A 27776-nucleotide genomic window follows, 5' to 3' on the forward strand; every position below is an offset into this window, starting at 1 on the left:
TAATACATAGAACTCCTCAGATTAATTCTATTTGCTCAACAATTTTTTTTCTTTTTTTCGTTTTCACCATATGTCAAGCACTGTGCTAGGGAGACAGAAATGAATAAAACAAGCCAAAAGATAAATGGAAACATACTCTGGTTTCTGAGTAGAAAGTGGCCTTTGAGCTATGTTTTGTATTTGTGGTCAGGATTCTGTAGTTGCAGATTGATTAGGTGGAGTTGGGCAGTGGGGGCCAGAGAGGTCGAAAGGGTAATAGCTCTTAACCATTTTCGGGATGGTTATAGACTTAAAAATCAGATTCAAGCTATGGGCTGCTCCCCCCCCCCACCCCAATGTGCATATTTAACAGCATTTTGCATGCAGTTTAAGTGGGTTTGCTGATGCTCAGAAACCCTTCGTAGACGCCGCAGGTCTCCTCGATTAGAAAGCAGGGAGCTAGAATTAGAATCCTTATAACCTGTTGTTACTGTTGTTGTTGTCTTTCTGTGAATGTCCAGGCTCCATTGTAACCCCTACCTTTGAACTGTGTTAACCTGAGTTGAAATATTAATTATGTCATAACATATTTGTTTGCTGTTTTGAATGTGCAAAAGGAAGATTGCTCACTTCTACCATAGAGTATAGGCTATGTGCAAATGCGATTTGTAAAGAGAGAACTCTTTGATAGGTAGGTAGGTAGATGATAGATAGATAGCGATAGGTAGGTAGATCGATGGGGTGATATTAACGCAGTGGCAGAACAGATGAATGGACACTGCCATAAGTGTTCAGAAAATAAGTTCTGTGCATTTGACCCCTTTGCAGTTTGAACTGCTTATTGCTCATTGAAACAATTAGGTATTTGTGAAAAATGGAGCAGTGAAGGATGTAAGCACTGGTTCAAGCCAGGATGCATGAAGAGAGATTTAAAATCCTCCAGTAAAACCCATGCATTTAAACACTGAATCCAGGTGCCCGCTGAAGCCCCATAAGCTTCAGTCAGTGGTCTCCACTGTAGGCCTTTGCCCAGGATCCATCCCCATTTGCTCTAGGTCTACTGCTTTCTTCCCTGACTCCATTCCCAGAGTCTTAGGTCGCACTCTGGCTTCTCAACTTACTTTTGGCTGATCTGGTTTTGGTGAGCCCCTTGGACTTCCTTCCTGAGTTGCTTTTGGTTCCTGCCTAATTCTCCCCTCTACTTTCCTCTCTGGATCTGTGTCCTCCTTTGTCAGAGAACAGAAACATCCCACACGGGCCAGTCCCCAGGTTCTCTATGGAAGGAGTGCTGGTGGACTTGGACATGTAATTCATGTAAAATTATGAATAGGCCCATAAGTGCTACATATGTGTTTTGAGAGTATGTCTCCTGTTAGAAATGGGGGAGTAAACGTTGTGAGAAAAAAAATACTTTTAAATTGTGTCATTTTAAACCAAGCAAGAGTTACTTAACTAGAGGAGCTTTGTGATGTTCGTGGAAAACAACGTATTGAATAGTGACTTGGAAAAGGGGGATTGGTGTCATGTGCCATAGAGATATTTAGAGGTACTAGAACGCAAGTGTTGGTTTAACCACATGATATACACGAATGACTTCTTATTTCTACCTTGCCTTTTTTCCAGAGAAGACTTGAGATAACTTAAAATAGGAAGACATCAAGTAGGAGAAATAAAATGAAACTAAAATGAGATTTTAAAACTATTTTGAGAGTGGAAAGAGAATTGGACCAGGAACCCAAAGTGATATAATTACAACCACTGAGAGGTAAATTTAGGTCTCAACTTCTTAGCAACCAGGAAATTATAGTAGTCTATGTAGTTCTCCTTTCCCGATAAAAGTAAACCTGTACCATTAAAAGATTATATAGAGAGGTAAGCTTTTGCTTGAAACTAAATTCAAGAGAAATTAATCTCATGGTTCTTTCTATAAAGAACCTTGGATAACAGAGCAGAAAACTCGACTCCCTGTATTTTTGCAAAAAGTGCAAGAAGTGTTGTTGAATTGTTTTTTTCTTAGATAGACCCTCCTTATAAGTCAAGGGCTTGTCCTCTTTGAATTACAGCATAAAGTTATCTCTTCAGGGGATAAACCAGGTTCAGGTTTATATTCTTTCTGCTCATCAGCTCAGAGAGGGCCCTGAGCTTCGGGAAGTTAAGGAGATGCTTTTGGCAGGGAGAGGATAGCAGTTAGTCCAAGTTAAGAGTCTGACAACCGGAGTGCTCCTTTGCAGCGCGTTGTTCAAAGAAAATTCTTATGTATAGATATTAGATGTGCAACTAGCACTGTTGCCATTCTCATAGGAATATTCAAGAAGCTGATCTGTACAGCACCCATATGGAGGAGTCCTCGTTTGCAAACCTGCTGCAGAGAAGGAACAAAAGGCCTCTAATACTTTCCCCCAAGTATTCAATTTATACTCCATGATTCTGAACCGTACAATACAGAAGAAGTGTTTTTAACTGGAGCAAAATTATTTCACAAGTAGATGTGATTAATGGCTTCCTCTTCTATAAGCCTAAGGTACATCCTTTAGAACTTTGATTATATTAAATGCTGTGGTTTCAATACATTTCCAAGAGTTTTGCTGGAGGGTCGGAAGGATTGCACACTTTTTATTTTAGCGTTAGCAAATGTTCATCACAAACACTCCATGTTGGTTTTAGAATCCTTTTTTTTTTTTTTTTTAAACAAAATCAAAAGAATCATCTGCTCTGGGAGACTCCTAGTGATTTCAATCCTGGCTTCTTCCTACCAAGCAGTAAGCTCCAGGCAGACAAGGACCAGGTCTGTTTTTTTATTTAAATTAAATTAAATGCTTAACTAAGCATTCAACTGTGTATATGATTAACATTCACTTTATTTTCTTATTGAGATACAATTAACATACACATTATATTAGTTATAGGTGTGGAGCATAATGATTCAATATTTGTGTTGCAAAATGATCGCCCCAGGAAGTCTAGTTAACATCCGTCACCACACATAGTTACAATTTTTTTCTTGTGATGAGAACTTTCAGGATCTACTCTTATCAACTTTCAGGTATACAGTACAGTATTATTAACTTTAGTTATCGAGATTAACTTTAGTCACCATGACTATAGGTCTGTTTTGTTCATGTCTGTATGTTCTGTGCCTCACACATTCCTGCCATTAGAAGAGCTTATTAAAACACTTGTTAAAAGGATAAATGAAGCAGATTCTTACCTTCCTCTATGCTGTGTTAGAAGGGCATGACACCACGAAATTTAAAAACCAAGGCATTATTTAGACGTATTAATGAAAGAGAAATTGGAAAGAATCCCTTCTGAGAGTGAAATCGATGTTAGGTTATATTAGGAGATATACTGTGTTTTCCATTTCGATTATACATAAAATATAAGGGGGCACGTGTATGGGACCTGTGCACCTTTATCAGGTAGCAGCTGCCATGTACTAAAAGAAAGCTCTTTTCACTCAGCTTGATGATTTTGAGATTCACACGTGTTGCATGTATAAACAGTTCACTCCCTTTTATTGCTGGGTAGTATTTCATTTTATGGATATACCTCACTTTGTTTATTCACTCACCTACTTATGAACATTTCTTCCCCCCTCCCTTTTTTTTTTTTTACTATTATGAATAATGCCGCTATGGACATCCATATACAAATCTTAATGTGGACTATATTTTGATTTCTCTTGGGAAAATACCTAGTTGTAGAACAGTCGGGTCAGATGGTGGGTTTCTGTTTAACTTTTTAAGAAACTGCGAAAACAGTTCTCATAAGTGGATTTTCCATTTTGTACTCCATCAGCAGTATATGTGAGTTCTAGTTCCACTACAGCCCTGCTGTATGGTATGGTCAGTCTTCTAAATTTTAGCCATAGGTGCGTAGTGGGATCTCATTATGGTCTTAATTTTCATTCTCTGATTAGGGGCACTGAGTGTCTTTTCATGTGTTTAATAGCCATTTGTATATCTTTTAAAATCTTGTGTCAGTATTTTATTGAATTGTCTTTTTATTACTGAGTTGTAGGAATCCTTTGTATATCCTGAATATGTCCTCTGACAAATATATGTATTGTGATTATATTCTCTCATACTTTGGCTTGCTTTTTGGTTTCTTAATAGTGTCCTTTAAAAAAAGTTTTAAATCTTGATAAAAAGTTCAATTTATTAATGGTTTGTGCTTTTTGAATAACTGTTTACCTCAAGGTAAAATTCTTACCTCAAGGCTGCAGATATTTTCTTGTTTTTCCCCTGTTTTTCTCCAGAAGTTTTATCATTTTAGCTTTTACCGTTAGGTCTGTGGATATTTTAAGTTAATTTTTGTGTATGGCGTAAGGTAAAGGTCAATTCTCATCTTTGTTGTTCTTATAGATAACACAGTTACAGCCTCATTTGTTCGATGAGCTGAACATTTGTCAAAAGTTTATTTGTCATAATAAAAATAATGTTTGGGGGGGAGGGTTCAAAAGAATAAACTGAAAGATTGTTTCCCATCTAAACCATACACCTACATGTTGGTGTCTTTCTTTCAAGCACTATCTCCCTGCTTGCATATGTGTTTTTAATTATTGCCATAGACATGGCTTTGTAACCTAGCTTCAGGTAACATTCCTCCAATTGTTTTTAGATTATCATCTCAACCTCACTCAAGGATCCCTATTTCACTGTTTTTTTCCATTGGTGACCAAAAATACCTACCTAGTTGTTGCTTTTATTTTTTAAGTTTGAGCTCAGTTCTGCCTTTTCTTTTAAGTCTTTTTTACTCAAATGATGATGAGTCCTTGTAGCACATCTTCTCTTTCAAATCTTAGTGGATCGTTTAAAGAGATTTTTTTCCCCCTGCATTATAAAAGTAATACACGTTCATTAGAGGAAAATTGAAAAATGCAGAACATTATAAAGAAGAAAATGATTACCCATCACTCAGAGATAAGCGCAGTTAAGGTTTTGGTGTATTTCCTTCTACTTCTTTTACTCTGCACATATATTTTTTTGTTGTTCCAATTATGCTATATATGCAGTTTTGTTTTCTGCTTTTAATACTGCTTTTAATATTACATTAGATCCATTTTCTCATGTCATTAAAAATCCTTTACAGACAACGTTTTAATAGCTACATAATATTGCATCCTGTGGTTATTCCACTGCAGTTTATTTAACTGTCTCCCTATCATTGGGGATTTAATTTGGTTCCAGATTTTTGTTGGAACCAAAATGCTGTAAAGACTGGCCTTATACAGAAAACTGTCAACTTTCTCATTTTGTATGTCAAATTCATAGATGTAGAATTGGTAGATCAAGGGGTATTTTTGAAATTTTGTAAACATATTGCCAAACAACCTTCTCAGAAGAGAGTATCAATCTATATTCCCAATAGCAGTGAAAGAAAGTCTAACGGACTGTATCTTTGCGAGCGTTTCACGCTTTGCTAATTTAATTTGGTAGATTAAAAAAGTAGTAATTGGATTTTTAGTTTGCATTTCTGTTGAGCCAAATCTCAAAATCCCCAGGTAGACAAAGTCAGGGAGGGCATGAAAAGACCATTTGATTGCTATAGGGTGTCCAAGCCCAGTAAAATAACTTACCCCTTTATAAGAAGAAATTGAAATTTCTATTATTACCCTGAAAGAATTCACACCATCTTCCAAAATGTGTTTTAGTCTTAACAGAGCAAGCCTAAGGCTTTCCCTTGAAATTGAAAAGTTTATTAAAATAGCAAAGAAAAGAAATTAGGTTATTCCGAACTTATCTGTTCTTAGCGATTTACCTGCTGAAGTCCAGCGATCATTGAGTGCTCTCACCTTATCCCTTTAATAACGAAATGTGGAGGAGCAGCTTCTCCATAGCAGTCTCTTTGTTCCCTCTCCTTTCCTAACTTTTCCCTAAAAAGACAGTGTGCGTACTCTTGCCCTCACCCTTCCTCTATAGTGGGCAGTAGGAATCTAGTGGCTAGGTTTCCCTGCGGGCTTTTAGGAAGCAGAAGCAGGGCATCTGTGGGAAGCCCTTGACTTACGAGTATCCGGGGGTACTGCTCTTCCGAGCGCTCAACCAGACAGAGATACCCAGATAAGCCTGGAACTATATGTCACCCTCTCCCCTTAAAATCTCTGCTCCTGAGCCTGTTGTCTGTTGATATGGGTAGACAGTTTTGCTCCACTTAAGAACAGTAAGCCCAGTTTCAGACAGAGCTTAGCAGAGCTCTCCACTCTAGGGCCAGAATCTTTAGGCTTGCCTGATGCCACGGAGAAAACAATATGGCATCTGTTTTCCCACAAAGGCACATGGCGACATGTTTCTGACTCTGATGGAGTCCTGGAGTGTAACCTCCAAATGACTAACAAGATCTGTGAGTCTTGTTCATCCTCTTGCCACCGGGCAGCGAGTCCTTCCCCTGTGCAGCCTTCACAGTACCGCAGTTTTGCTCACGGCACAGTAGCCACACAGATCTGGGCTAATCTCACAGAAAAAATATTCTGAAGTTATGCACTGATGTTTGGTAAACCTGCCCTTGTCTGTTTTTACGTAAGAAACCCGCAAAGGGGTATTGAAATTCCTTAGTCATTTTCTTCCTGGCTTGAGAGATCTGAATTTTCTCTGTGCTTGAGCATTTATTTGCCACTTTATTTTAGGAAATGTGAAGTCTGGGGATGACCTCCGTTCTGTCACCGCTGCCTTCATAGTAGTAGCAGTTCCCTTGCTGTTTAAGTGTGTGTGTTTAAGGAGAGGGTGGTAGGGATGGAGAGTAGCAGAATGGGGTAGGCATTTGGAAGGTAAAGAAAGAGGTGTTCCTGGTCCCAGCGTCTGAGATGGGAATTCTCTTAAGGACAGCACATCAGACACCTTTGATGCACCTCAGCTCGCTCACCTGTAGAGTTTCTCTCCAGCTCTGAATGCTGTGACTGGTCGTAAACCCACTGGGCACAGTCTGTTCATCATTTTGTCTCTGTACGCTCTCTCCTCCGAAGATTCCACGTTGCCTACATGTGTCCTCTCTGTGTATCTGAGTTGAATGAGTGAATTTCTCTGCTTGCCTCATTTAAAACTCACCCAGATACATTTGATCACATCTTCTCAGTTAAATGGCCTGTAAAATATTGTTTGAAGTTGAAAGAATTACATATTTGATGCATATTTTTACTTACGTTATTTTGTCAGAAGAAAGGGAGGGCAAGGTAAGAAAGGATCAAACTCTTCTCTCTGGTTTGCTTTCAAGAACTCCCCACTAGGATATTTTAGAATTGCAAAAGTAGTAATATTACTTTATTATTCTGACATTAACAAGAGTTTGTAAGAAAGCATGCTGGTGATCACATGTAAGATAACTGGAGTGAAATGAAATCAAGTCTTTATGCGTCCCAAGCAAAGGGAGACCGTCATCACAGGCATCCTTATTTCCAGCTTTTAAAACTCCTCAAGAGTGGGAATCATTTTTTCATCCGTAACCAATCAAAAGCATGAATAACCTTCTGGGCACAGGAGGTTCCCAGAACAAGCTTGAATCATCAACAGCCAACTCTTGACACCAACTCCAAGTCTTTCACATACACAGCTGTGTGGCAGCCAGATTGAGGCTCTAGTTCGTAGGAAGCCTTTCAGGTCATTTTTATTAACGGCCACATCAACGGGCTGGAGGAGATCCGTTTGCTGAGGCGCAGATAAAAATTAGTGTTGTATTTCTTTCCCCCTCCCAGTTGGCTCAGTGGGAGATCCTATTAGTGTTCTAAAAAGTTATATAATTGGCTTGACACCCGCTGCTCACTTGGTGAGCCAAACTGGTTTTTAATGTTGAGAATACAAAACATGGAAGTGTCATCTTCATAACGCGCCATGCTCTCACTGATAGCCGAGAGCGTTTCCGATGACAGATCTGTAATAATGGTGATGATGAGAGTCACAATTAAATAGCACTCTGAGCTTGGAGCACTGTTCCTTCAGGCCTTCCTGAGTTCAAGGAGGCCCTCAGTGGTGGAGAGTATATAATATGAATGACATGTGTGTGCTGTCTTCTGGTGCAAAGGAAAGAAAGTTGTCAGAAATGCTGGTCAAACCATCTGCAAAATGGGTGCTTTTGTTGTGTCTCCTTCCTCAGGAAATTCCCCTAATCCCACAGACAGGATTACATACCTTAGGCATTGTTTTATTCTTCTGCGTGTCTTTCTACCTTCACGTAAACTGTGATCTTTGATTTAACCGAACAAAGTGGAGAATTTAAATTATTCAGAAGAGAAAGAGATATGGGCTGGATTATCAAGAGAATTCTCAGCTCTTCGTGGGTTTATTTCACTTTCTGAGGGTTATGGAGGATTCCAAAGCAGGCCCAGTTACCAGTTGCTTTGTCTCCTTCAGAAGCTCAGCTGGAGGGCTTCCCTGGTGGTGCAGTGGTTGAGAGTCCGCCTGCGGATGCGAGGGATGCGGGTTCGTGCCCCGGTCCGGGAAGATCCCACATGCCGCGGAGCGGCTGGGCCCATGAGCCATGGCCGCTGAGCCTCCGCATCCGGAGCCTGTGCTCTGCAGCGGGAGAGGCCACAACAGTGAGAGGCCCGTGTACCGCAAAAAAACAAAAACAAAAGCTCAGCTGGAGAGTGCCAGTCTCCTCCTCCCCATCAATTCAAGCATTATTGGGATTCTTAAGGAGAAATAGAGACTTTTACCCCCCTGAAATCTTCTTATGTATGTTGGGTCTTATGGTTAGAATCTACTGTAGGACTCAGTGGAGGATTGGATACCTACACTACTGCTCAGATTAGGTGAAGGGATAAGAAAGAACAGATCTCAGGGCAGGGGCTAATAACAGACATAAAGAACTCAATGGCGAAAGAGTGTACTTACTACTACTGTTGTTGATATTTAACGAATACTGACTAGAATGCTTGCTGTGTGCCCGGCCCTCCCATGCCTTCTCTCTGATCCTCCTACGAAGTACTTACTGTTTTTTTACCTTATTTTACAGAGAGCGATACTAAGACTTGGATAGTTAGGTGAATTGCCAGAAGATGTCATAAGTAGTCACTGTTGCAAGTCAGTGTTACAGTTGGCATGTGAACTCAAGAATGTTGTCTCCAGAATCCAAGCTATGATAGGCTTAGTGGACCAAGCAAGAAAAGTATGTTTTGTGCCCTTTGACTCACCATGAAACCAACTCAGAGATTTCAGATAGAGGGTAGGAAAGGACATGAGGTGGAGAAGAAGCCAGTTATGAGGAGACGTGCTCCCTTGCCTTTTTTTTTTTTTACTGAAATACAAATAAGTCTGCTGTTGATATTACAGCAGCCTGAAGCACAGTGCACAGGTGCCGTAGCAGCAGCATTTCCTAACTGGACTTTTCCGCCACCCAGAGCCTTGGCGCCAGGCAGCTGAGCCCACAGCTCGTATTTAACGTGAGTCTTGTCCAGGTTGAGCCCACCCCCTGGATGCTGACTGTTGGCTCACTGCTCACGACAGATAGCTTCTTGGCCAGAAATCTCTTCAGTATAACAGACCCTGCTTCCCTCTCCCAGATTCATTCCTAACGTGACATCTGCTCTTTTAATCATAGCTCTGGCCCACATAGCTACTTAAATGCCCACAGCCCAGAAACTCATTTTTTAGGTTATTTGGATATTTACGTAGGGTTGGTTAACGCCATACCTAGGAGTTTTGTCAGGTGTACTTACATTTAATACAATGTCATGCAGCTGGTAAGGAGGAATAGTGTACCATTTGAGTCAGTTTGATATCCTGAATATTTATTGAGAACTTACATGGCAGACACCATGGGGAAGACATGACATCGCATCACGGCTCCTCTGGCCCATCCTTTGGATTCTGTTCTTTAGCTTAGAACGCCCATGATTGTTCACCTTTACCATCTCTTTATCTTTCTTATGGATATTTAGTGGCTTGCTTATTTTTGTTATCAACTAATTCTCTGACATTACATTACACTTGACAAATAATCAATGATTATTTTACTTTGCCTCACACCAATGGAAGGAGGCTCTCCTGATATGTTAATCATATTGGAAAGGGCCCCTTGACTTTTCTTTCTGAACCCCTACCCCCTCCCTAGTGTAGCGGCACTTATTTTTTGGACTTCCTTTATGAAAAGCACATCTGTCCACCTTACAGTAAAAAAACAAACAGCAAGTACTTTGCAGGATGTACCGTATAAATATTTCTGTAGAGTGAGAACTCTTCTTTATCCACTCCTTCATTTTTATTTTTATTTTTATTTTTTGCGGTACGCGGGCCTCTCACTGCTGTGACCTCTCCCGTTGCGGAGCACAGGCTCCGGACGCGCAGGCTCAGCGGCCATGGCTCACGGGCCCAGCCACTCTGCGGCATGTGGGATCTTCCCGGACCGGGGCACGAACCCGTGTCCCCTGCATCGGCAGGCGGGCTCTCAACCACTGCGCTACCAGGGAAGCCCCTTGACCTCCTTTATTGTATTTTTACTTAAGAGATCTAAAAAGCTAAGTCAGTCCCAAAAACTTGTCAAAGATCAACAGACCTGGTTTAAAGATCAGTCACTTAAAAAAAAAATCGTGAAGGAAATCCTTGGATATATCTTTTCAATCAGTGATTCTAAGATACGGAAAATGTATGAAACCTGCAGTCACGCTAAGTCCTTCACTTTGTGGTGCAGTTACACACGTGGGTGTTGATTAATAAACATTCCCAGCATGTTTTTCAAAATCACTGAATTTTGAGTTATGGCTCCAAATGGTTCCAAGACTCACACATGAAAATCAGTTTTACTATTTGATGATTTGTACAGCATGTGTTTGAACCCTGGCCAACGACTGTTTGGAGCATTTGGAATAAGATATATTACACCAGTCAGCTTTTGAGTCTTGTCCTCAGATATGCCTTTTGTGGAGGAGACAGCGTGGCACCATTGCAGGGTAGCCTCCATGATTCAGCTACGGGTCTTTCCAGTTTTGGTGAACGGCGGATACTTGGAATTTTCCAATAAGGACGGTTGGATTTCTGGGTCATCAGTGCCATTTTATTTACTTTCTCTGGGACTGTTGAAGGGATGGTTTCTTCCTGAAACACTGTAATGAGTGCCATACATTAGTGCTCCAGAGGCCAAGAACAAATTTAGTGGTTGCTAAAGTTTATTGTAAATGTTAACTTTTAAAGATTTGCCAGGATCAGATGAGAAGGAAGAAGGCATCACGCGGTGGCTGCGTTTTAAGGGCCACTTTACAGTAATAAGAGTCATGCATTCAAGAGCATCACGGGGGTTTTCAAAAGGGCGTCCATGGAAAGCAGATAAGATCAACTACAGACTTCCGTCTTCCTGCTCGTGGCGATCTTCAGATTTAAAAAAGAAAATCAATTTTGTAAAAATACCTGTAAACACTTCCAGGTATTTACCCTCACTTTAAGTCATATCATGCAAATAATGAACTCCTTCACAGCCCTTTGCCTTTTTGGAATATGTTAATCTGAATGAAGCCTCTCACACTCTGCTCTCTGTGCCGTTTCAGCCCTATTAGGTCCAAGAATTGGAGAATCACGTAATGCCAAGTCTCAGAACACAACAAGTGGTTGCTTTTTTTTGGCCTTGAGAGAGGTTTCGAATTTTTTAATTTTTGTTTTCACATTACCCTGAACAAAGGTCCTGTCCTAATCCAGCCTCCTGACAAGTGTGGCCTGATGTACTCTAATATACATTTATTTCCTTCAGATGCCCATCAACAACCTATCAAATGCCTAGTAACAAGATTATTTTCTGTGCAGCTGTGTATTTTATAAAGAGCCATTTGGGGAAGTAATTTCAGAAATGTCCAACTTGAAGATTTATGCTATCTTTGACAAAGGGTCATCCACACTAGCTTGTAAATACATTTAATTGTAGGCCATTTCTCTGAAATGGATCAAAAGGGGAAATATTGCTCAACCTCATTTATCATTAAATATAATTGTCTTCAGATCTTACCTGTGGAAAAACCAAGGAGAACTATGCTTACATTTCTAACCTAGAGGACACTGGAATTAACACTTATTATTCATTAGGCCTTTATAGTTTTCTCCTTCATTGGATGGGTATTTTGTTTTATTTTTATTGAAGTATAATTGACGTGCATTATATTAGTTTCAGGTGTGCAACATAGAGTTTTTTTTTTTTAATTTATTTTATCTATGGCTGCATCAGCTTTTTATTTATTTATTTATTTATTATTTTTGGCTGTGTTGGGTCTTCGTTTCTCTGCGAGGGCTTTCTCCAGTTGCAGCGAGCAGGGACCACTCTTCATCACGGTGCACGGGCCTCTCACTATTGTGGCCCCTCGTTGCGGAGCACAGGCTCCAGACGTGCAGGCTCAGTAGCTGTGGCTCACGGGCCCAGTTGCTCCGCGGCACGTGGGATCCTCCCAGACCAGGGCTCGAACCTATGTCCCCTGCATTGGCAGGCAGACTCTCAACCACTGCACCACCAGGGAAGCCCCAACAACATAGAGATTTGATATTTGTATATTTTTGTGAAGTGTTCGCCACAGTAACATTTGTCACAGTACATAGTTACAGAATTTTTTTTTCTTGTGATGAGAACTTTTAAGATTTATTCTCATAGCAACTTTCAAATATACAATAGAGTATTATTATTTTAAAAAAATTTTATTGAAGTATAGTTGATTTACTGTGTTGTGTTTCTGGTGTACAGCAAAGTGATTCAGTTATACATATATATGTATTCTTTTTCATTTTTTTAATTATGGTTTATCACAGGATATTGAATACAGTTACCTGTGCTGTACGGTAGGACCTTGTTGTTTATCCATCCTATATACAGTACTTTGCATCTGCTAGTCCCAAACTTCCAAACCAATGCTTCCCCCCTTCCTCCCCCTTGGCAACCACAAGTCTGTTATGTGTGTCTGTGAGTCTGTTTCTGTTCAGATACATTCATTCGTATCATATTTTAGATCCCACATATAAGTGATATATGGTATTTATCTTTCTCTTTCTGCCCTAGTTTGCTGAGGATGACGATCTCTAGGTCCATCCATGTAGCTGAAAATGGCATTCTTCTTCTTTTTTATGACTGAGTAATATTCCATACAATACAGTATAATTAATTATAGTCACCCTGCTGTACATTACAGCCCCATGGCATATTTACTTTATAACTGGAAGTGTGTACCTTTTGACCCCCTTCACCCATTCTCCCCACCATCATCTCTGGTGACCACCAATCTATTCTCTGTGTTCATGAGCTTGGGTCTGTTTTGTTTCTTTGCTTGTTTTGCTAATCTTTAATGTAGCTTTCCCTGGATTCAGTTATACATATAAATCAATAGGAACATTACAAGAATAGGAAAGTTAAAATAAAGCGTGGTTCTTGCTCCTTTTGTGATCCCCTAAGGTTTAAAGACTTCTGTTTTCATCTACTCACTTTATATTTATTGCAACTCTACTAATGTTCTTTTATGGCTGACTCTCTTGATTAGTAGCACAAATTCTTTAAAGCTTTTAAGCAAAAAGTTATCCTTTCTGTGTTCTGAAGCAACAAAGTTTGGTGTTCAGCTCAGCACATGTGCAAGTTCTTGGCCAGACACAGAGCTTCCTTTTGAAGTTCAGACAGCCTGCAGCCCACCTGCCTTAGCAGCTAGTTAGCCAGCTCTCATGGGGAGGACATAAGTCAGTCTCCTACAGGTTCACAGCAGAGTGTTACCTCTGCTTCCCATGTGTGTTTTAGCTCAAGTGAAAGATCTGTGTTTCATCAGCACACAGACCATCAGACTCCTTCCAGTACTTGCCAGAGTTCAGTCATGAAATCGCCCATTGCAGTACTTGGCAAAGACACTCTGGGGGCATCAGGAAGCTGTCCGCGTAGGCCATTCATTTCTCCAGGTTCTTTGAGCTCCCTCTACTGAGGTAAATCATCAGGAAACAATGTACCTTGGCTATATTATTTCAGCTCCCAGCAGAAATGCCATCATTCAGGTAAGATTTAATATTGTGCCTTCAGCACATGGGAGAAAAAAAATCCCATCTTTTGCACCACATAGCTGAAGACATTTGTATGAAAAAAAGTTTCTGTCTTTTACACCATAGATCTGAAGACGTTACTCAGTGTCCCTGATAAAGGGGCTTTCATAAAAAATGTCTCCGTGATATTAATGCCAAGGGGGGGAAATGTGCCTTGCATGTTTCCTTTTTGGTAAATTAAGAACTGTATCATGCAGTATTTCCTTTTTTCGTCTTAGCTGCAAGCAAACAGAGCTAAGTTCGGTGCGCTGTTGGAGTACTTGACATCTCAAGCATGTGTAATGTTCCCTTTAACTAATTTCTGTTCTTTTCAATAATCAAATGTTTGGTTACATACTTGATTTATTTTGAAAGTACTTGCATCCTTTTTTTGCAAGAATTAAACGAACCAAATCAATAGTTAGCAAGGGAGATGATACTTGGCCATAATAGAGTTTGTAGCATTTGGTGCTTTAAAGAAGTAAGCTTCCATTGTCTTGCAAATTTACTCATTCTGGAACCCTGTAAATACGTTCAGCCCCGCCCACCTCCCCACATACTATATCCAACTGCATAAATACACCTGCCTTAACCTGATGTCTAGAGCCCAATTGCACATTTATTGAATTCATGTCTTAGGGGTACCTTTATGTTTTTATTGTATAATTGGCATGTTGATACAGGGTCCTGATTCATTGAAGAGAGGTTTCCATCACAAAAACATTGATGAGTCTGGGTTTTCTGCAGTAAACCCTAACACACTTCAAACTTTCAGGCACAGATGTTAACAAAGGCTGCTTCTATACTTACATCAGTGGATTATAATCGAGAGGCATACACAAAACCCCTAAGTAAGAAGTGTGCTTAATATTTTTTTCCTGCTGCTAAAACATGTGAACTCCGACTCGACTAAGTTTCTGTTCTCACCAGCCCTACACATGAGCCAGGTTTTTGTGTGGTCACTGCATCTCCCTTTTCCCTGTGGGTGAACATGGGTTCAGTAAATATGTTCGCCGGACATTCTGAATGCTGAAAAGGACTGCTACCCATGAAATATGGTTCCACAGTCTTGACAGGAAGCAGAGCCCTTACACAGGAATCTGTTTGCTCATGGTTTACCACAGCTCAGATGTAACACAACTGATTTTGTACTGTGTAGGTCAAACATTATTAAAATTTTACGATTAGGCTCTGAAGAGAATATGACAAAAATGTTACCATTTTAAAATTTCGGGGTGGTAGGTACATGTGTATTTGTTTTGTTACTCTTGGCACTATCCTCCGTGTCTGTCATGATTTTTGAAAGCATGTACTGGAGAAAACCGGACCAGATGTGTGTGTTTAGGTTGGAGAGTGGATCGGGTTGGGGAGAGGAAACAGCTGTGTCCTCTTCTTGGCGGGCATGGAGATTTTCAAGAGGTTTCTGTTAAAGAACAAAACCTTAACCTAGTGTGGACTCTTGCCAGATGAAAACTATTGTTTGTAGACAGGAAAGGCGATTATTTATGATAATTTTTTGCATGTGATCTATTCATAGGTGTCAGCCTGGTACAGAGCATCAGAAATCTCTGTATGCAAGGCTCTGCATATGCACCTCTAATTTAAGTGTCTGCTGTATGAAATCATAGGCAGCCAGATTGTCTGCTCCCTGCGGGCTGCAAATCTAAAAGGGTCCTTCAGCACGCCCCACGGCAGTGGGAGGCTTCAGAGTCCTTAGCCTGTGGCTTTAGTTGCAGAAAAACCTGCAGACAACCAGCACGTAAGGTCACATTTTTTGGTGTGTCAAGATACCTTATTTAAAGGAACCCGTGTCTGTGCGTGTGCAGGTGTGTCCGCTTGCACATATGCATGTGTATGTTTGTCACTGCTCTTGTTTTTTTTTTTCTTTTCTTTTTTTTTGGTTAAAGGGAACAGTATGATATCCTGATCTATTTGACATTGATCATGAGCTATGTGATGCTGCATGGCTTCACGTAGACTAGAATTCTGGATGCTACGAACTTATATACTTTCTAGACTATAGGCATAATTCTGGGTGTCGAGGTATAAGGCTGAGAGGAATTTTCACTTTCACTTTTTAGGACACTCACTGGTCTAAAAGGCTCTTTTGAGGCAAGTCAAATGCAAGGCCAGGGGTTGGAGGGGAGAGGGAGGTATAGGACTCAGTTACTATTCTCACACTCCTGGAGCATGTGGCTTCTGGTACGTGGAGATACATACGTATAGGAGAGCTTTGATTTCAGGCAGGCCTTTGGGGCACGGTGCTGGTGGGTACAGCGGTGGCTCTCCACCTTTACTTCTGCCATCACATCCATCATACGTGAAACAAATTCCCATCAACAACACTGTCATTGCATGCAGTAATTCTTAGCTAGGGGCAGGGGGTTACTGGGGGAAAAAACTTCTTTCTTTAGAGATTGTGCATCCACCCCCTGCCTGCAGCTTGAGAACCACCAGGTGGAGAATAAAGAGCAGTCATCTAGGAATCTCAGTCCCTGGTTTGGGTGTCCTTTCTGCCACGAGTGGCTACTAAGATAGGGCTGATACCTAGTAGGTGATCAATAAGGATTTAGGGAGTGTTGAGTGAATTAACCAGCTGTGTAGCCTTAAGCAAGCCACTTAATCTCTGTGGCTTCTGTTTCCTCACCCGAGGAATGAGGGAAATGGATTAGATGACCTCCAGGGCCCCTTTCAGTTGTAAAATTATATGATTCTGTGATTGGACCTTGACCCCAGAGGAAGATTAATTTGACAGGAGTATGAAGGATGGATAGAGTGAGAGCCAAGAGGTGGGGGATGCTCCTTCCTCTGAATCAGTCTGATATTTCCTTTTATGCCACTATTTTTAAAGCACGCGTTTACCTTGGGGTCTTCCCGGTGATTTTACGTAGATCAGCTGTCATTCTCTGGGTAGATCGTAAGCTCATTCAGGACTGGAACCATGGCTTTCTGCCCACTTCTGTGTGCCTCAAAATTTAAGGCATCACAATGCCTGTTAGTGGCGTGAGGGAGCCACGTGGTGCTTTCACACAGTTCGTTTAATCTGTGAGGGGAGCTGAGGAAACTGCAGGTGAGGCAGGGGAAGCAGCTGGTGAGGGTCTGAACTGCAAAGTGAGCTTGGATGAGTCCAGGTGGGTCTCCAGCTTTTACGGCAGTCTAGTTAGCTGACTTAAAGACCCTGTTCTGGGAAAGCCCGGGGTGAGGTAAACGTGGCCTGGCCATAGGAAGCTTCTTTTTTCTCTTCCTGATTCTTTTGTCACTGGCCTTACGCTGTAGGTGTCCTTCAACTTATCACTACGTTGGCATTTTTCACATCTCATGAAGGACAGCAGTTTTCTTCCTGGGCTACACATTCATCTACCAAAGGTCACACCCTGAGTACTAGCCCTCTCACCTTTTGTGGCCCTTTTCCCTTCTGCTGTACATCTTTAGTTTTAGCAGCAGCTTTCTCTGTGTATATCTGCATGGTGCCTGTGAGTGTGGATAAAATACTCTTTGGTCATTAAACCATTTATTCTCATGTGCAGCAGATAATGGTGGTGACCTGCCCTTGGTCAGTAGTAGTGGCGTCTTAGAGAAATGGATGACCTGGGAAACTTAAGGAAGGTATAGCCCACGGGTCATGGCAGGTGGCTGGTCATGGTGGGGAGACGGACAAGAGCAGGTCTCGGAGGGTCATGCTAAGGATTTGGAATCTTGCTTTAAGAATAAGGAGACGGAAATGGAGTTTTTCAGCAAGGGAGTGACCTGACTGGGTTTTCAGGTACAAGCTGACTGACTCCTCTGGAGACCGTGAGCTTGAATGTGGAGAGACCAGTTAGGAGCCCCTGCAGACTCAGGGCGGGGCTGATAGAGCCTCAGGTAAGGGTTGTGCGCTGGCAAAGACGATGTGTAACGTTTATTAAGTTCTAGATCTAGTCCAGACGTGCTGTTCAGACACCTGCTTTTGGATATATCCTTTACCCTCTCTGAGCCCCCTCCAGTTCCTCATCTGTAAAACAATAGGGGTAATAGTCATCCCTACCTGAAGGGTTGTTTTGAGCATGGAATGAGGTGACACATGTGAAGCCCGAAGCACGTACCAGCAGGTTGTAAATGTTATTAATGATTATTTTCCCCACCTCATAGTTGAGGAAACGGATTCCAGAGGCCAGACAAGCAGCAGGTGGATCTGAACTCAGACCTCTCTCCACAGTTTCACAGGCTCACCTCCTTAGCACCTCGCTGCCTCCTGTTACGGAGAGGCGTCCTGTGTCTCTTCCTAAACCCGTGGGAAAGGACGTCAGTTCAGTGCCAAGAGTAGGGAAGAAGCAAGCTGAGTGATGCTCCAACTGCCTTCTAGCCCAACATGTTTGAAAGGTCCCCATCCTGCTCCCGAGACGGGGAGACGCTCTAGGGGTCCAGGAGTCCCTCTGGACTTCCTTGGACACCAGCAACTTTCCCTCACTTGGAATGTTGTTGGCTAAGAAAATCCCCTGCTGCTTAGGAGGGAGGGGCCACCTCTGGATCCTGGGAAACACTGTACCTACTGCCCTTACAGGGATCCTGAGTGGTGTTACTCCAACTACATCCTTCAACTTCAGAGCTTGGGGAACTGGTTGACTTTCAGCCTCACTCCAGAGCACCCTGTGATGGAGGGTACGCAGCGCCAATGGCACTTAGAGTTTATGATGCCCTTTGGCAGTGAGTGGTCTTTGGACTTCTAAGCGTTTTGCTTCCATCTGGTTCTTGGGGGGGTGCCTGTGCCCCCATGTGTTTGTTGGCACGGGCTAAGAGACATTCATGTGCAGCTGAGGAATGCAAATAGTTCTGAGCTGGCCTTTTAGTTTGGGAGCCCTCCAAAAGCAGTAACTCTTTCAGGTTGTCTTGACATGGTAAATTAAGAGGTGCAGGAAAATGCTACATCCTGTAAAGTATATACTTCAACTGTCCAGGCCTCCTGCACCTCCACCACCAGGAAAGGGTACGTGTTCACTTATGTGTTTGTCATCACCACCCTCTTAGCCAGAGGCCTCCATTGAGTGTTCACTGTGTCCCTTGCAGATGAATTGAAAGAGCAAAAAGAAAACCCCTACGCATGCCAGTCTGTATCTTGGAACTTCTCACTTTGAATGGACATAGCAAAAAATAAAATTTAACGAAATTAAGCCCCAATCCTGCTTCGTCGTAACCGGGTGGTGCTGAGTAGAGGTTGCCCCCTTTCAATGGGGAATAAGTTTTCCAGCTGGCATAGTCCCCACATTTCCCTGGTTTTTGTCTTTTTGTTTTAAATACACTTTCTGCCATACTCCTTTAACGCTCCTGCAGTAGTGCTTTCAAATTGCTTGTGAGAGTATAAATTGATACAACGTAAATGAAAGGGAATTTGACAGTATCTAGCAAATTGTAAATATATGTATCCTTTGACCAAGCAATTTTCTTCTAGAAAATTTATTTTTATACTCACATATTTGCCAAGTGACATAAGAACAAGGTTATTCATTGAAGCGTTATTTATAATAGTGAAAGACTAGAAACAATCTATTCATAGACTGGTAACTGGTTAAAGAAGGATATGGCATACAACAGAATACTACGTCGCTATAAACGAACAGAAAAGAATGAGAAAGCTCTCTGTGAACCTATACGGAGAAATTCCAAGGTATATTATTAAGTTAAATAAAAGGCAAGGTGCAGAGCAGCATATAGAATGCTACTGCCATCTCCCACTTGAATTAAACAGGCTAGAGGGAACTCTGTATGTGTATTTGCTAGAGCACACGTAGAAAATCTCAGGAAGGATGCACAGAAAGCCTGCAGCATGATTGCCTCTGTGAGGTAGACCAGGAAGATGAGTGACAGCAGTTGAGAGGGCTAGATTGCATGGAATACCCTATTGTACTTTTTGATTTTTAAGCAATTCTTAAGCCATGTGATTGTATTGCCTATTTTAAGAAAGAAATTTTTCTGCCTGAGCCCTGTAGGCATTTGCGTCTGTGATGCAGTGTATACTCCAATAAGAAATAAGGGATTGTGCCTTACCAAGTTTAAGAGTTTGTTGTTTTGGGACTTTTTTTTAGGATTGAAAGAGTTTTTTTAATAAGAGTTATTAAAGGTCCCCTGGGTCTTGAAACTGTTGCTCTCAAGTTATTAACGTTTCCTCTGGAAAGTTGCACAGACATAGTGTCTGGCTTTAAATCATACCTATTTTCAGCTTCCCTTACATCAGGAGTATCTTGTGCCATATCAATTAAAGTAAGTGTCCTTTCAATTAAAGGTGTTAAGTATGAGTCCAAAAAAGATTAATTCTTTGTGAAAGGATGACCTTCAGTAGTTAGATCCAATTAGGCAGTTTTCCAACTATATTTCATCCTGATGGGACAAGTCTACTACACACAATGAATCACTGTGATCTTTTCAAAGGTGGGTATTTTAGGTCAGAGTCATAAAAGAATGATGTGACTAGGCAACCTCCATAACTTGAGCCACCGTTGATGTAGATCAAGATTATGGATGTTGGGTATGTATTACTTCTGTGGGATTGATATGTAAAGGATAAGGATGTGCATGATGATACGTTGGATATGGTTCTCATACCTCTCTGCTCATGACCTTAGTAGAACAAACTAATTTAGACAAGCCTGATCAAAAGAAAAAGAGGAAAGGAACAATGGCATAAATTATGGTCACACCTAATTCCTTTTCTTTTTTTCTCCTTCTGTCATTTCATTATTAAACACACTATAAATACTGGCTTTCCTAGTGATTATTTTTTCTTTTTGAATTGTTGTCCTAATTCAACCTTTGCTGATGCACAACACACAAAACGAAGGCGTAAATGAATGCTTGCTGATCTTTTTACAGTAACGTGTAAAATGTTGGGGAATATTTATTTTCACTCAAAAGTTAAAGGGAATTGAACATTTGTATTTGCATTAGGTATTTCCAGTATGGAATTGTTGCTCCTCACTCTGCCACTCATTAACTTTGTAAAAAAAACCATTGAATGTACTCACCAAAAAATGGGAAACAAGTAATACCTGCTTTGTATATTTCAAAGGTTTATTATCAGGATCAGATGAAATTTGGTATCAGTATTTCTCAAAGTGTGGTCCTGTAACCCCCGGGGGGTCCTTGAGACCCTTTCAAGGAGCTTATGAGGTGGAAACTATTTTTATAATATTAAGAAAGTATCGGCCTTTTTCTCTCTCATTGTTTCACATACATACAGTAGAATTTCCAGTAGCTGGCTACATGATACGTGATATTGCAGCAGATTGAATACAAAGGCAAATATAAGAATCCAGCTACTTGAAGACAGACGTTACAGAGGTTTACAAAAATAGAAAACAATGCATACTTTTCACTGATTTGTTTTTCTTTTGGAAAGTAAAATAATTTTTTTTTTGACATTAACGTGATGGGCTGATTATTTTCATTTTCAAGTGAATTAATAAATATTTTAAAACTTATCAGTTTTAATTCCTAATACAGTAAATATTGATAGATACAACTGACATAAACAAAAGTTCCTTAGGGGTCCTTGATACTTTTTAAGAATGTAAAAGAGTCCTAAGACCAAAAAGTTTGAGAACTGCCAACGGATATAAAAACGCTGTGTAATGTGTGGTGACATTGTAGTTTATGAAGAAAATTCAGGCAGCATGCAGACAGCCCTTCCAGTGCAGGCACTGGTTGTTCACTCCACCTCCAGGGCAGGCTTGCTTTCCCTGGGGTCCAAGATGATCTCTGAACCATCTACAGTTGCCTGCAATTTCACGTGTCGGTCATGTGTCTTGCTTTTTTAGGGGGAGCATTCACAATTTTCACAGTTTTCAGATTCTCAGAAGGTCCTGAAAGAAGCACAGCTATAGGAATTGCTAATGTCAGCTAGTTCCCATTCTGTCTTCGAGAGGAGTAACGATAAAGTCATGGTGCGGACACCCGAGAGGAGATTCTGAGGTTCCAGGCTCTCATGTCGGTAGCCTGGGCTTGGTTGTCTCTGGAGTTCCTGACCCTTTACCTCTCTGGTTGTGGAAGGTATTAGACTTGGGTCAGCTTCTCTAGGCACTGGGAGAAGGGCTTTCTCTCAGTTGGTACCATGCCTTTGTCATCGTTCTGGGCCTCCTCACACTTTGTGTCATAGGATGTGGTAGGACATAAAGAACCACCATCAGGCTGTGGACCAAAAAGGGCCCATAGACTGACATCATCAAGATCCGGGCACTGTACCTAGAGACCAGGAGATATTACCAGAGTTTTAGAGTATCAAAGGGTTTGATCAGACTTTCCTGGCACTGGAAGGAGGATGTTCAGGACTTGGTGTTCACACCATCTCTGTCTCTGTCTCTGGCACTCGTGGCAGCTGAACAAAGAGTTGAATGCATACAGAAATTACTATTTCATATGTCCTACTGCAGTTTCTTAAAAGTTTTTTTTAAATTAACTTTAATTCTAGCATCTGTCGAGAGTTACTCATAATATTTTAGTGTTCTTATGAGAAAATAAAGCCATTCTGATTATAACTCACGGGCCCTTACTGTTATGTCTTGAAATTAATATGAATGGAAAAATCATATCTTAGATACTTATTTGTTCCATATTTCCCCAGTGTCATTTGATATTTTGATTGAATGTACATATATGTGTCTATTGTAGTTTAATGTAAGCGTTTTAAATTTCTTAAAAGTTTTATATATTCAGTGGGCAATTTCATAGCATTCAGAGGTCCCCCTCTATTTATTTAGATAAAATTTTTAACAACAAAATACACATCTTATTCTGGACATTTTTGTTGTATGATTTAATGTATAGTACTGTTGTGAAGTTTATCGCTAAGGCTATCTTCCTTGTTTGTTTCACTTTTAAAAATAATTTGAGAGGACTTCCCTGGTGGTACAGTGGTTAAGACTTTGCCTTCCGATGCAGTGGGTGTGGGTTCGATCTCTGATCAGGGAGCTAAGATCCCACAGGCTTCACGGCCAAAAAACCAAAACAAAAAACAGAAGCAATATGTGACAAATTCAATAAAAACTTTAAAAATGGTCCACATCAAAAAAAAAAAACTTAAATAATTTGATAAAATACTATTTTCCTAGGAAAAAATATGAAAAATGTATTGAATACTATTTATGCTAGACTAAAAGCTTCTGAAATTTTTAATTATGGAATTAAATTTAAGGTTACTGATTTAGTGTAGATTTTATAAAAGGAGCATTTAGTTTTGGAATTTTGTGATACAATCATGTTTGTATAAGGTAAATTCAATCAGTTAAACAATATCTCCCTTTATTCTTGTCATAACTGCCTCTTCCAGTGGAAGAAGTATCTAGAAGTAACCCAAAACTATTAAATGCTATCTATATGTCAGTAGCATCTTGTAAAAATCGGAATACATTTAGTTTGGTTAAACTCTGCTTCATTAGATTTTAATGTGCTATTTGTTATGTATTTCAGGAACTCCAGAAAGGAACTTAATGATATACGATTTGAGTTTACTCCAGGAAGAGGTAAGCTTTAATTGAAATTATCATTTTATTGCTACCAAGAGCATTTCAGAAATTGATTACTAGCATGTAGTTATAATTTGCTATTCAAAAATGTGTTCTCTAAAAACAAAGGAGGGAAGGAAGGAAGAAAGGAAGGATTTGCAATAATTGTGGGGAATCCAAACCGAACCCACTACTGACTGCATGAATTCCAGTGACACGTGCTGCACAGAATATATGCACTTATAAATTACATCTGTGAGCTCAACCATGAAAAGAAGTGCTGGCGTGGTGATTCGGGGCCTAAAGGACATTATGATGAGTGTGATGAGACGCGCGTAGCAGTCTTAATTAGGGTTGAGCAACAAACAGTGACATCAGACCAAAAGGTAGCATACTTTGCCTCTCTGTTGTCGGTTCAGATTACACGAAGCCTGTGCTGAGGAGTATCTGGGCCTCTACTTGCTGCAGGCACCGCTAGGAAACTTGGTAGGAACAGTGCTAGTCTTGCAGCTGAATATAATTTTAGTATTTTGAGTAGTTATTAAAATAGTTTCAAGGCTAGACTGGTTGCTCTTTTAGCGCCTGGATGCCTGGAAGTCATTGAGCCACGTCCTGTTTCTTGGTGTCTCTAGCACCTGGCAGGTGCCTGGTATGCACGAGAATCTCAAGTCATTTTGGTTAATTATTGGATATAGGCTTTGGAGATCACGACATCAGTTGTTAAACAAAAACTGCTCTTTGCACTCTTTAGTTCATAACCAAAACAATCTAGAGAAGTGAAACACAGATGCTAATGCTAAGACTGGAGCTGTTCACCTTGATCTCTGGTTTCAGACTTTTATATACATGAAAACAGCTTTGATGTCTCATTAGTCTTATACATTTGAACATATTAATATATGTAAGCTAATAACATTCGCTATTTTATGTATTAGAACTCCACGTAAATTTTTATTCGATTAAATAAATTGTATTTGCTAAAATTTTGAAAACCCGAAACTTTCTAGCTTGATAGCTAGTCAATCAGTTAACTGCTTGACCTCCCTGCTATTATCAACTGTAAGAAGACACAAACTCAAATGCTTACAGGAGCCAAAGTGAATGGTGGGAACTTCAGAAAACCAAAGAGTTCTGTCTAAATACATTCAGGTTCAGTGCCCACCAAACAAAATACGTTCCTGGGCCATAGGTGGTCAGTCATAGATTCATTGGCCCTGATGTCTAGTCCCCTGTAAACACAAAGATTTCATGATTTCCAGTATATTTGAATTAAACATATCTTTTTACAAAAGAAATGTGAATAAGGCCCTGGCGAATTTGCTAACTGATCTTTCTTTCCGGGGGCAATCTTTGACAATTTAGAGTCAGTCTGTGAAATTGAACAGTTGCCGGTTGCTGTTATCAAAAAGCTGTTTTGTCATAATATAAAGGTATGGAGCAGCCAATACTGTAATAAAATCTAGCAATTATATAATAAATGTTTCAAGTATAGTAAGTAAAAGAATTCTTATTTTAAGGGTTTCTTTTCATCTGATTGTGTCAGATTGACAGTGGCAATAAGAATCAATTCTAATTTCAAAGGTACCAAGGAAATGAATTTCTGAGTTGAGGATTGCTGGGGATAAGACGGCCTTATCAGCGTTACCTGGCCCTTTGTGCTAGCTTTGGTAACCTCATTTGCCATGGTTAGATTCAGAGTCTCTGCTTTTGTTGCCCAGACAGAAACCATAGTGCTCGCTTCCTGATGATAGCTGGCCTTCCCTGGGGAGCGAGCACAGCCGTTTAGTTTCAGAAACACCATAGCTATATCACTGTACCTCTGTGATTACTGATGCTGTCTGCATTTGAGATGTTGTTTGCGCTCGATCTGTGCATGCATACCATGTGTACTATGTCTCTGGTGTATACACAGATAAATATATACATCATTGAGTGTGTAATATGAACATATCAAATATTCTGTCATCATTTGAGGGCAAGCCCTTTGTGTTTACTATGTTGCTGTAATGATCTAGAAAGCAGGGCGTACGTGATTATGATTATTTAACCCGTTTACACATTAGGAACGTCAAGCAGCTTAAAGAAAAATAAATTACCAATTACCTTCAAGTTTTTGTTCTAAACTATTACTGATATGTTACTTAACTTGCATGAAAAATAACTGCTTAATGGCACACACACAGACAAGGAATATTTCCATTTTGACCAACCAGCACAACCCTTTTGCTATTTTAATATGACTCATTTGGTACCCAAGAGTCCTGAAAATAGTCAGAGGTGCTGTACACTTGGCTCATTTGGGAACGTTAATTTGCTTCCGTACTGCTTTAGTGCTAGCCCTCAATGTGACTTTGTCGATTATTCCATTCTCAACTGCTTTCTTTGATTATAGCTCCTTACTCAAGTGTAAGATCTTACTGATACTTTAGAGATGGTGGTAACACATCCAGTTGCTTTTAACCACTGACTACTCTGAGCCCGGTGTCTACGAGGCAGGCACTTTAATTCAATAGGCTTCTTTTCCTGCAGTTTCTAGTGGCATCCAGGGAGATGGCGATTGTGAGGCTGAATGTTCTAAAGCTACATCATTTTCAGAGTAGAGCCTTTCATTATGCTACCTTGGGTTCCATGCTATGAGAGGTTTTATCTCTGAGAGAATTTTATAAGGTGTTTCTTATACTTCTAACAGTTAAGGACAAGGCCCAAGATAAGCCCACCTTTTTTTTTTTTTTAAGCCCACCTTGTATGGAATTTCATTGTTTAGTAAGAGTCCTATGTTTTTCTTTTCCATTTTCTTCATTCCATTCCACTGAATGAGTAAAATGATAGAATACCACAGATTCTCTGAAAGTACAAAGAATATATATCAGCTCTCAAATTTTTATTGGAGATTTAGGAAATAGGGCCATGTATGAGGGAGAAAGAGCACAAGGGTGTAAGCAGCATTTCACGTGACCTTTGGCTGCCTCATCATCATCAATTACCATTTGTTGTAATTACGATGAGTCAGACCCTGGGCTAATAAGCACATTAAAGCCCGGTGTGAAAGATAATTATACCTTCAGCTATGTGCTCATGCAGGTACACACACACACACATATACACACACCCCACACACCTGAGCCCACTTACATAATCACCACATGTGAAACACAGGCTAAGCAGGGAAACCCAGTCTGTGTTGAGGGCAGGCTTTGGCATAGCAAACTGCAATTCAGTTTAGGCTTGTTTGATTCAGGAGCTATGCTTTCCCAGTTTCTTCTCATCCAGCTATAGTATTGGCTATTTGTGAGAATATCAGGCCGCCATGGAGACCATGTCATCTCCCTTGTGAAAACGTAGGGGTTCATAATGGTTCTTTGAGCACATGGCAGTTTATCAATTTCCCTTTACAAAGTCTTCAAACAGACTTCTCACTATTGTCGTGTTCGTGTATAACCTCTCAATTAAGTAATTTCAGTTATATTCACTTGCTACAGCCTGTTCAGTCCCATCTTTATGAGATTGCTAACTCCTGTCACATATCATTGAGAAACTACATTCTTTTATCCAACCACATTTTCTAAGAGAATGAGTCTGTTGCTATCAAATGATCAAAGTCATGTTAAAGGATTTTCTTAATAGCATAAATTTAAAGAGCTCATCTTAATAGTCCAACAAGCTCATAGGCTGTTTGTACCAAATATAAGGTTGTATCAAATGCTACGTCTTCAACCTTTGCCATAAATTCTAACTCAGTAGCTACTAATGATAGAAAAGGATTGATGGTGGCTGGAGTTTACCTTGGCAAGAAAGAAGAGCAGTGTTCATAGGGAACAGTTATGAGCTAACTTCTAGAGGGGCATTTGAGAATAATTCAGACAGTAGACAAAGGGTAATAGTTTTTTGGTTCAACAAAAATGAAACAATAAGTTTGTAAAACCTCTGTTGAATAAGGACCAGTATGCAAATTGTACGTGGCAAAAGTATTTCACATTTTGCTTCTGATTTTTCCTCCTGATAGAATCTGAATTGTTGAATTGAAACACACATGGATGATTTTTCTAAATGAAAAATCTATATTTTACATTGTACTGGATTTTGGGGTTTTATTGTATGGTTACTGATACACCTTCATTTCACGTTTGGGCAGATACGGCAGACGGCGTTTCTCAGGAGCTCTTCTCTGCTGGCTTAGTCGATGGTCATGATGTAGTTATAGGTAAGTCACTTTTTAATGCATGTAGTGTCATTTTGTTGATACATCAAATGGAAATGCGCTTAGAAACAGAAGTTTTCATAAAGGAATAATTCTGTGAATTTCTGAAAATTTCTTGAATTCTTACCTTTTATGTGAAATAGGTATATTTAAGAGTCATATTTAACTTCCTGTTTCAAA

At 40.2% G+C, this 27776-nt stretch overlaps 1 protein-coding gene across 5 annotated transcripts in view; it reads left to right on the forward strand.

The window, feature by feature from the left end:
* STK39 (serine/threonine kinase 39) overlaps nucleotides 1–27776 on the forward strand; it is a 485881-nt gene that overhangs the window by 401718 nt on the left and 56387 nt on the right. For all 5 annotated transcript variants that reach the window (XM_067741649.1, XM_067741650.1, XM_067741647.1 and 2 more), the window contains 2 exons: nucleotides 23364–23416; nucleotides 27531–27599. In XM_067741649.1, the coding sequence (XP_067597750.1) occupies nucleotides 23364–23416; nucleotides 27531–27599 (122 nt within the window). The remainder of the gene's footprint in view (nucleotides 1–23363; nucleotides 23417–27530; nucleotides 27600–27776) is intronic.

This window comes from Pseudorca crassidens, chromosome 6 (assembly GCF_039906515.1).
Source record: "Pseudorca crassidens isolate mPseCra1 chromosome 6, mPseCra1.hap1, whole genome shotgun sequence".
NCBI lineage: Eukaryota > Metazoa > Chordata > Mammalia > Artiodactyla > Delphinidae > Pseudorca > Pseudorca crassidens.